This window comes from Podarcis gaigeae (assembly GCF_964106915.1).
Source record: "Podarcis gaigeae genome assembly, chromosome: 2".
Lineage (NCBI taxonomy): Eukaryota > Metazoa > Chordata > Lepidosauria > Squamata > Lacertidae > Podarcis > Podarcis gaigeae.
In genome coordinates, this window is record NC_139679.1 from 53,019,299 (window position 1) to 53,030,030 (window position 10,732).

At 49.2% G+C, this 10,732-nt stretch overlaps 1 protein-coding gene across 1 annotated transcript; it reads right to left on the reverse strand.

Annotated features, from left to right (window-relative positions):
* Positions 1 to 704: 704 nt before the first annotated feature.
* Positions 705 to 8,028, reverse strand: NKX2-5 (NK2 homeobox 5). Its single transcript, XM_083728311.1, has 2 exons — positions 7,645 to 8,028; positions 705 to 2,377 (listed from the first exon to the last, which is right to left on the reverse strand). Exons 1-2 carry the CDS (start codon positions 7,934 to 7,936, stop codon positions 1,770 to 1,772), a joined length of 900 nt encoding a protein of 299 aa, XP_083584437.1. The 5' UTR covers positions 7,937 to 8,028; the 3' UTR covers positions 705 to 1,769.
* Between the last annotated feature and the right edge of the window lie 2,704 nt (positions 8,029 to 10,732).

Sequence of the window (10,732 nt, forward strand, 5' to 3'; positions counted from 1 at the left end):
CCAGATTGAGCATAGGATGCCTGGCTTCCAGGTGAACGCACGCAGGATGGGGCTGCACATTCCAAATGACGGTGCTGAGAAGTAAAACCCCATTGAACTCGGCATAAAGCTACTTCATTCTTAGTGGAGACGTGTGGAGTAGGAGGTTGTAAATAATACTAAGATAATACTAAATAATACTAAGACTGGAATGGTAAGCATACTTACTAACCACGAACGAGACTTACTTCTAAGTAAGCGTGGTTATGGCTCTGAGTTTCGAATAAAGGATGAAATCCAACCAGAGTCGGAAAAATTAAGCTTCTATTTTTGTTTTTACTTTATTTCACAGTAGACCACTTCGAAATCCAGATAAATAGGCAAATTACACGTAGAAAAAAACCAAGCTTGAAGTAGCAATCCTCGACACAATTCCCTGGGAGTAAGTCCCATTGAATTCGATGGCATTTCTATTGTGTGTACTGTATACATGTATGAGCATGCATCGAATTCCCCTGTGAATCTCTCCCAATTTTCAAAGTGCCTGGTTTTCGCTCGGTTGCGCCCGCCGCTCAATGGCACGGACTCCTTTTAGATTTAAAAGGAAGTGCTTCGTTTTGACCGTGGGATCAGGCAAGAGAGAATCGCTAGCCCCGCGCGACCCCTATTAAGGGAAGTCATTAAATTCTCCGTTGCAGGAAAGAAAGCAAATACGACCCACAAACTCAAGCCACTCTCTTTAATGACAAGACACTCAGTTGTATCGGGCTGTACAGCAAAAAAAGGGGGGGATGGGGGAGACCACGTACATCAAACCAAGCGGCTGGACAAAGAACAGACAGTGCATTTAATACTATCAAAATCAATCACTTGTTTTAGTGCATAACAACTAAATGGGGATCTGGAACGCAAACAGCGTCTGACTTCCTTCATTCTGGTGGGGCCTCGGCTACAGTGCGAAAGAGTCTTCACTCCACCCCACCCCCTTGCCCAACACGCGCACGCACACACACATATTCCCACGCAAGGTCTGGAGAAGGAAAGGCCAGACGTGTCCAAGTTAAAAACGGAACAACATAACCCCAGCTACACCGGAACAACCCAGCAAGAAAAATCTTGTTTCAAAACCTGAGCTCGCAGCCAACTTGAGCAACCCCTGAAGATCCTGACATCGAGCTTTTAAATACTGTATAGGAAAAGGATTCTGGACGTGTTGAGAATAAAACGAAACAGACAAGAGAGCGCGAGTGGGAGTATGTCTGTTAGTAAACAAGACCCGCCCCCCCTGAAAACGCCAACTCCCCTTGGAAATTCATGTTCTAGTTGGATCCAAAAAGAGAGCCCAATGGATTCACGCCCGTCTCTTAAATTCGCTGTAAGGTTGCGATCTGCAGAGCAAGCTGCTCCCTGTAGTTTGAACCATAAAAAAGCCCAGCGCAGTGCGCGCAATCCTGGCCTGGAGCAGAAGCTGGCTGGCGGGGCAGTGGGGGCAGAAAATGTGTCCAGCAGTGTAGACAAGATCTTCCTTGGGCGAATGAGCGAGTGCTGGGAGGCGCCTTGGGAGCTTCTGTGCGCCCACCCCGAAAAAACCCCAAACCTGGGGTGGGGGGATGCGCTCCCTGGCGCCCCCGGGTCCTTGAGCCCAGAGTGATCCCTGCTGACAGACCGCCTCTCTCCAGCAGGAGGTCCAGCCCGGCCGCTTTTAATGCCCGCTTTGGAGTCCGTCCAGGAAAAGTCTTCCCCCCAAGCACTCAGCCCCCGCCGCAAGGAGGGAGGGAGCCTTGGGAGGCCTACCAGGCCCGGATGCCGTGCAACGTGGAGAGGGCGCTGTTCCCTTGCGGGATGGGCGTCTGCACGGGGTTCAAGTCCCCCACGCTGAAGTTCATGAAGTTGCCGCCGGGCGCCGCGGGCTGCACGCCTTGCACGCCCGGGTAGCTGCAGCTGTAGCTGGCGCTGCAGGCGGCGCCGCTGTAGTTGCTGTAGGCCGGGTAGGAGTTGTAGCTGTAGGGGTTGAGGCTGACGTTGTAGGGGGAGCTGTAGGGCGACGAGTCCCCCAGGCAAGGCTTGCCGTCCCGGACCAGGACGGGCACGGCGATCCTCCGCGGAGGAGGGATGCCCACCATCTCCAAGCTCTGGTCCTGCCTCTGCCGTTTGCATTTGTACCGCCGGTTCTGGAACCAGATCTTGACCTGCGTGGAGGTGAGCTTCAGCACGTTGGCCAAGTGGTCTCTCTCCGGGGCAGAGAGGTATTTCTGCTGCTTGAAGCGCCGCTCCAGCTCGTAGACTTGCGCCTGCGAGAAAAGCACGCGGGGTTTCCGCCGCTTCCTCTGCCGGGGTCGCTCCGGATCCTCGGCGTCCCGCTTCTCCTGCTCCAGGGATTTCTGGAGGGCGCACAGCTCTGCGGAGAATCAAGGAGAAAGAAGCCCAGAGGGGCAGTCAGAGCCTGGCGCTTGCTTGTCATATATTGGACATTTCCAAGTCACTAGTTCTCTGGATTTGGTTGAGATTCCTGCATAGCAGGGAGTGAAACTAGATGACCCTCGGGGTCCTTTCTCAACTTTACAATTCTATGATTCTATTATTTTGGTTGGACTGAGGATTTCAACCGGAACCTCCGATCCCTTTATATTGATCCCTTACATTAAGTCTCATTCGATTGCCTGTATAGGTCCTTCCTTTGCATTCTCTAAAGAGCTCAGCCTCCACATTGATCTTCCACCCATTTTGACCTCCCAAGCAAAAACCCCGTGAAGCACAGCTGTCAACTTTTCCCTTTTCTTGCGAGGAATCCTATCGGAATAAGGGAATTTCCCTTTAAAAAAGGGAAACGTTGACAGCTATGCCGTGAAGCAGGCGAGACTGACACAAGTGAACAGGACCAAGTGGGGATCTCAGTGGAGCACTCTTCTAACTTAGCCCTGCGCTCTAACCATTATACGACGGTGCCTCTGGGGTGGAAAAAAGCAGTGGCTACCAGCCTCCAGAACAGGGAATCGCCCCTCTGCGTTGGATTGTGATCTGTGTTTGGGAGGTCAGGCTAAATACTGCGCTCCATAGAAATCAATAGGATTTGCTTCCAATTCCATTTCTAAAATGGATCCCACCCTCCAAAGCTAAGGTCTCAAAACACTTTTCACTGACGCTACTGCCCACCTGAGTCCCGCCCCCGCCCCCAAGCTTTCGAAGCAAATGACTGAATCCTCTGGATGCTTACTCATTAGTAAGTTCAGCAGCGCTCTGTGCAATTTATTCCACCACCCAAAAAAATATTCAGAGCATTGCGCCCTAAAACTGCAGCCCTATATACACTAGGGAGTAAATCCCATTGAACCAACCCTTCTCCCCAAAGGCTCTGGCTGTTAAAATAACGTTCTGTGTCTACATTCTGTAGCCCGATAAACACATCCACTTACACCACAATATCGATTGCCATGTTCAGAGATGCTAAAGTCCCAGTTCTCTTTCTCTACAGATAGTTGCAGTATATAATTCTAAAACGAAATGCGGCCAGTTAAAATTAATGCAACAGATCAAGCCTACATTTGGGGGCTCAAATCCAGCTAAAATTAAACCCTGGGATACAAAAGTGCTGAACATTGGCTGAATTGTATCCGCTGAAAAGTTCACTCTTTTAGGTCAGCGGGAGTAGAAGTCGATCCTAAACAGATTTCACAAGTCACCCCACTCGTGTTTATTCAGAAGTCAACTCATCTTACTTGGAAATACTGCTGAACTCCAATGATTTGCTTCTGCAGAAATGGAGCAAAGCCTCTGTTTTCGTTTGCCTTTTTTCCAAGCAGAGCTATATTCTTAGGTGCGCTGTGTTTCCTCCAAAGAAATTTAGACATGAAGGCCTTAATCTGCGAACTAGGTGGTTGCTCCTGTTGTTTTTACATTTTTTAATTATTCAAATACAGCACTGCCCTTCATCTTAGTTCAATCTTCATCTTAGTTCAATTTTAATATTCAGGGCACAAACTCAGCTCAAAGCGATGAAAATGATATCGGAATTATTTCTTTTTGGAAATTTAAAGACTGGATGTAGGCATATGACTTAGGCACTCCCAAAAATTGTCCCACTGAAATCAGCGGGATCCCAGGATCGTGGAACTGCAGATAATGGGCAAAATCTGGCCACATTTCAGTACGTTGAATTTTTACTTTTATTCATTTTTTGCACACTTTATTTGGGACAACCTCTTTTTGAAATCAGTAGGGCGCTTCCAAGTAAGCGTGCGGAAGACCTGGCAACAGGACTGCCAATTTAAAATGAACACATAAAAAACTTAAATTTAATTATTTGTCCATAGGTTTTTTTGGGGTTTTACTTATTACAAATCTATAGGACTTAAAGGATGAATCCTAAACTATCTTTATTGAAAACAGCTTTATTGAAATCAACAGGGCTTGCTTCTGAGGACGTATATATATTATCAGATTTCGGAAATCCTAATTGTGGCTGAATCACGCCCAGCTGGGTAGACCTCAAGACCTCATTGCGTACACAATGTACCTTTGAAGTACATTCATTGCCTCAAAGAATTCTGGGCACTGTAGTTTGCCCCTCACGGAATACAATTCACAGCAGCCCTTAAACTCCATTGCCCAGAATTCTTTGAGGGAACAACGTGCTTCGAATGTGATTAAAGGTATGGTCCGTACGCAGCCACACTGTCGCTATTTGCGGGTGGGTGGGAATCAGCCGCAGACAGGTAAACTCAGATTAAGCAACTGAAGTAAATTAGGAACTGCTGCGCAACAAATCGCTCCCCTAAAATAAAAGCACAATCGGAGTTTTTGCGGTAAGGAAATTGCCATAAAATGTACTGGGAAGTGTGAGATAACAATTGTTCACACGAGGTTGTATAGCAGCCCCTCAAACAAATCATAATAGGTTATCAAAAAGTAAAAGAAGCCATAACCTCCCCCGCAAACTTTGTGCAGGACAAATGCTCAATAAATATGTCATCTAGAAACGACCTCAGGTAGCGTCACATTTGCCTCCAGAGTGAAGAAACCACAGACACTGATGAGTCCCATTCAAGCTCTTTTCTCGAACAATTAATGTGGATTTTATCTGCACTTCAGTACTACACACACATTTACCTACACACAGAGACAGATAGAGAGAAAGACAATCTATCTATCTATATCTATCTATCTATCTATCTATCTATCTATCTATCATCTATCTGTATCTATCTATCTGTATCTATCATCTATCTATCTATCTATCTATCATCTATCTATCTATCTATCTATCTATCTATCTATCTATCTATCATCTATCTATCTATCTATCTATCTATCTATATCTATCTATCTATCTATATCTATCATCTATCTCTATATCTATCTATCATCTATCTATCTATATCTATCTATCTATATCTATCTATCTATATCTATCTATCTATCTATCTATCTATCTATCTATCTATCTATCTATCTATCTATCTATCATCTACAATTTATACAAGCCATTTCCAAGTCAGTGCTATTTATTTCTACGCCATTTACTTAGGACTAATGTTAACTAGTTTAGGAACCCAAAATCCGAGCCGGAGATTCCCAGGAAATGAGCTGCTCAAAGTATGAACACACCAAAGCTCAATCGGTCGGATGTTCTATCTGGGAAGATTCCTAAGGAAATGGAATCCAAAAAAAGCAGGGACATCCTCCACTAGAGAGTTGATTAAAGTGCGATTCACGTCAATTTCCACACAATGAATTGGAAATCTTACAGAGCAATCCAATGCATGCTTTCTTAGAACCGGTGAGCCTCAAGAGGTCCAGCGGAACTTGAGGCCAGTTAAGTGTGCATAGGATGGCAACCTCATGGGGGGGGGGGGGATTAAAAAGTCGTGACTTCCAAAGGCAACTTTTGAAACGTTAATACTCCGAAGGCTTACTAAGAAATTATTACTGCAATTAATGTAAACATGACTTCCTAAAGGACCAGCGAAAAAGTGCATTCGATGGAACTTAACTCTGGTGCGTGTTAATCAAACTCCTGAGCAGAAGTTAAATTACTACTACTAGTACTATTACCTCTGTTTGAAAATAAATCCAATCGAGATGGTTGGAGTTTATTCCTTCTGGGAAGGGTCGTAATGTTGAATTGTGCTCCTCGATTTATCAAGGAATATTTTAAGAATCTCAGATTGTCTTACCAACGCCAGACACTTTTGGAGGAAGTTTCTCCCCCCCCCCCAGATGATCTTTATTGAAATTTTTAGTTACATACTGTACATACACATACATCATATTCCTCCAAGGAGGAAGTTTCCTTAGAGTGAGTTTGCGGATTGCGCCTTTTGAGGAGTTCTGAGGCCTCTCAGCCTACATCAAAGGGACAGCTGAGCAACGGGTATGCTGCTAATAATAATAATTTCGAACTACATAAATTTAAATGTAAAAACTAAATTTAAATACGAGCATGTTTAATACGGATTGTAGTTTTTATACATCTTATACATATTTTACATTTTACAAAATGATTGTTGACAACAACAATAACAGTTCTTCAGACAACTGGTATCTGAAGAAGTGTGCATGCACACGAAAGCTCATACCAAGAACTGACTTAGTTGGTCTTTAAGGTGCTACTGCAAGGATTTTTTTTGTTTTGTTTTAACAACAATAATGTAATGGATAGTAATCCTATTCTCAATGCTACCTCTTCGCTCATTTGTTACCGAAATTCGGCGCGCGAGAAAAGAGAGTTCGGACTCTTAGCTGGAGTCCAGCTGCAGAACATCGACTGCAACTTTCTGCACATCTGCCTTGGTGTAAGTACCTCTGAAGTTACTTGAGTAGATGTGGATATGACCGGGCTACGAGCTAAGAACCAGGAAGTGCCCAGGCTCATCCCTACCATGACCCTAGGCAAGATATGTTCTTTCTTTCCTTATCTGCAGTGGACTAAAGGCTTGTGATCCTCACAAGAAGATAATGGTTGTCATACGCCTTGGACAATCACAACCGTTCTGCAAAAAGCTTATCCTCATCCTCGTCAATAATAAGAAAAAATGGTTTATCAGGAGGAAGACATCTGCAGGAAAATGTACAGCAAATGTCCCTCTTAGAGTAAGAGGAGTCACCTGCCCAAGGGAGGGTCCGACTCCAGCACAACGCCCCGTCTGCCCGCAAAGGGATCGCCAACTAGCAGTCAGCACAGCCGACTCTACCTGAATCTCTCTCCTTTAGGAGGCGCGAGGATGGAGAACCATCGCGCTCCTCCAGCAAATGACAAAGAGGGATGGTTCGTAAATAAGACGACGCACTGCTACTGCCGTTTCCAGCCGACAAGCTGCAAGCCTGTCGACATGAAGGCGACAATCCAGCTGGTTTCCTTCAGAAAAAACTCCGGGCGGCTGTGCATACGTGGAGCGGGACTGGCCGCGCACTCCCTGGGCCCTCGGAGACTTCCTTCCTTTCTCTGGGCCGTCGGTGGTTTTGCTTAACTCGAGTCGACGGGAGATCCAGGAACCAAGCAGCCGCTTGCAGCTCCAGCTGCCTCCGAGCCCCCTAGCCCGGCCAGAGGTCTCCCACTCGCCCCCAAATATTGCCCCCCTCCCAGCCTGCCCTGCTCAAGAGAGAGATGGCGCTTCGGCCGCCGCGGAAGGGACCCTCTCGGTGTCCCCGACGGGCCCTTGCCTTTACCTTTCTTGTTGTCCCCTTTGGGCGCCTTGGTCGAGTCCATTTCCACGTAGTTTTTGGCCGCGTAAAAGGGGCTGGGGAAAGCGGCGCCGTTGCTTTTGGCGAGGCCGACGGGGCTGTCCGCGATCGGGCCTTCGTCGGCTGGATACGCCTCCTGCTTGAAGGTGGCCAGCATGCACGACGAGGGCGAGCCCAGAGCCGAGAGCTCCATGGGCGCCAAGCCGCTGGGATGTTGCTCCAGGCTGAGGATATCCTTGACGGAGAAAGGCGTCGTGGTCACCGGGCTCGGGAACATCGCGGGCGCCGGCGTCTGTGCCCGAGCGCAGCGTCCTGCCAGCGCAGAGCAGGTGCCCCCGGCGTGCGCTGAGCCTGGTCTCCAAAGCGCGCACAGCAGGGCCGGCGCGGCCAGCCGCAGCTTGGACACTCGGGAGGCAGGGACGGGGGCGGAGCGAGGCGCAGGGAGACCTCTCCCATTGGCCGGCGCCGGGCCGCGTCCCGGGCCCACCTAATATAGTCACGGAGCGCCGAGCAGCGCCGCGGAAGGGACGCCGGGGCCCGGCCAGTGGCGCGCGCAAAGGCGCTCCGGGATGCCATCGATCATGGCGTCAGGTTGAATAAACAAGCCGCAAGGAGAGCGCCGTCGGGCGCGCAGGGTGACCTGAATGCCGTGTCAAGAGGAGGGCTGCGAGAGGAAGTGGGGGCGGCGGGGGGAGCGCCCTTCTTGGAAAGGTTTCCCTAAGGAAAAAACACCCTTATAAAAAATACCTGGAATCAGCCCGACTGTGGGAAACGGGGAGGAGGGACAGGCACGTTCTTTAGTTTCCACTCCAAAGAAACCCAAACAAACAAAACAAAAACCGCCGTTTTAATTGTTCCACGAGGTTAGGCCAGTTCCTCTGGCTACGGCAAGGGGCGCCCTCCCCAAGATCAGCTCGCAGCAAGATCCAACCCACCAGCCATGATCAAACGCGGCGCGCGCTTAGGGCATCACCAGGCCTGTGGATCCAGCGGGGAAAGCCTCGCGCTTGCAGCGCAATCAGCCTCCTCTTTTATAGCACTATGAACTTAGCGGTGGCCTTTACTGAACACACGAGAGACCGTTTACACTGCTTACAGCGCTAACCTCCCTAATTTCTCAGGGTGCCGGAATGGCGGGTTGACCCGAGGCCCGGCAAGCTCTGGGTCTCTTCCACTGTCCTTCCTCCCTGCTTCTGGTGTCTGCCAGGCGATGGCTTCTGTGACAAGGGCAAGGATCGTATGGCCCTCCAGATGCAGCCGGGCTGCTACACATCCCTTCATCAGTCCTGCCCGTGGGTCCCGCTGGCTGCGGTGGGTGGGAGTTGGAGTCCGCCTTTCCCCCCACCTTTTCCTAAGCGCTGTTATTGGCAATAACGACAAATGGAGAGCTGGGGGCGGGTGTTGGGAAGTAGAAGGCAAGGCTGCCGCGGAAGGGCCACCAAGAGCAGGAGAGACCCCAGCCCGGCCTCTCTCAGAAGCCCGGCCCGGAGCCAAAGCACTTCCGAGGAGACGCGTGACCCCCCTGGTTCCCTCCAGGCTCCAGGCTTCCAGGCTCTTTCTAGCCCGAGCCTTGGCTCTTCTAGTGGTGGGCGGTGAAATGCGGGTGACCGCAGCAGGCCCTTAAGAAGCACTTACATTGATGCATTGCTTAACAAATCCGAAGTGGCAAATAATCACTCTGGGGGATGACCCAGCTTGCAGAAGGGAGCAATAATATGGGCTGCTCCAGAGAAAGGGAGAGAAAGGAAGGAAGGGGGGAAAAGGAAGACGGGGAAAGTCTGGAGCCAGTTCTTTGGGAAACTCTTTCGAAGCGAAGAACGATAGTCAGGCACATCTTCCCCACGGCGAGCTTTTCTTTCGGAAAAGACCGATAAGAGCCTCACCATGGAGAAATCGGGACCCGAGATCGGAAGAGAGGCGGCGGCTGGTGAGTTGCCCTGGGCCCTTCCACTGCCTACGGGCGGTTCTGGTAGATCTGTCCGGTTGGGATCTGGAGAAGCCAACGAGGCTGAGAAATAAGGGACGGACCAGAGTGCTAAAAGGCAGAAAAGCAATAGCGGGGATTTCAGGAGAGTGTGGAAGTCTTGGCAAGAGTGTGAAAAGCTTCCTCTGGGTTATACTGTATTAACTCTTCCCCTCGAACCTACTGTTATCTTAAGAGGATTTATTGTGGCTAATAAATAATAAATATAATAATCACAACCAAAGAAGTATAAGCCCTCCTCCTGAGAAATAGTCACGTGACGTGTACGCATTCCCTCCCAGGACAACCCCTCCTCGCCTAAACCCTCCCCCCTTTTCTTTAACTACGGCGCCTCTGTGGATCCTATTTAAGACACACCAATTAGGGAGCAAGTCCCTTGAACTAAATTACCAGTTAAACTATCTCCGTGTTAGGTAGGATCCAGCTAGCGGGGTGTGTGTCTTCCAGCAACAACTGCCACCTGCCATTAGGGCTCCTGAAGTCTCTGCAGAGACAGATGTTGCATCTTGAGGAGCGTGTCTGCAGCGCCCGCACCGGCGCGTGGAAGCGCATCTGCGTCTTGCTGTGCGGGATATTTCTTCATTCCGCGCATACGGCCCGATGCTTTTTTTCCCCCTTCGACTTTGGTGCCCACAATCTAGTATCTCGTGTGTGTGTGTGTGTGTGTGCGCGCGCGCGCGCGGCAAGGGATCGGCAGAATGATTTCGAAATAAGGGGATTGTTGCGGTTTTTCCATAGAGGCTGCAAATCCATCCTATGCACGTACATGCTGTAGTGTGAAAAAAATTCCTAGTAAGGCTGTACAGTGGTACCTCGGGTTAAGTACTTAATTCGTTCCGGAGGTCCGTTCTTAACCTGAAACTGTTCTTAACCTGAAGCACCACTTTAGCTAATGGGGCCTTCCGCTGCCGCCGCGCCGCCAGAGCACAATTTCTGTTCTCATCCTGAAGCAAAGTTCTTAACCCAAGGTACTATTTCTGGGTTAGCGGAGTCTGTAACCTGAAGCGTATGTAATCCTTGGGAGCAAGCCCTGTGGGGTTTAGTGGGGCTTGCTTCGGAATGGGTTTAGGGTTGCATCCTTATTAGGAA

Excerpts from the sequence above, each read along its gene's own strand:
- NKX2-5 (XM_083728311.1), bottom strand. The coding sequence starts at position 7,936 with ATGTTCCCGAGCCCGGTGACCACGACGCCTTTCTCCGTCAAGGATATC. Across the intron at positions 2,378-7,644 it reads CAAAGGGGACAACAAGAAAG|AGCTGTGCGCCCTCCAGAAA; the intron begins GTAAAGGCAAGG and ends GATTCTCCGCAG.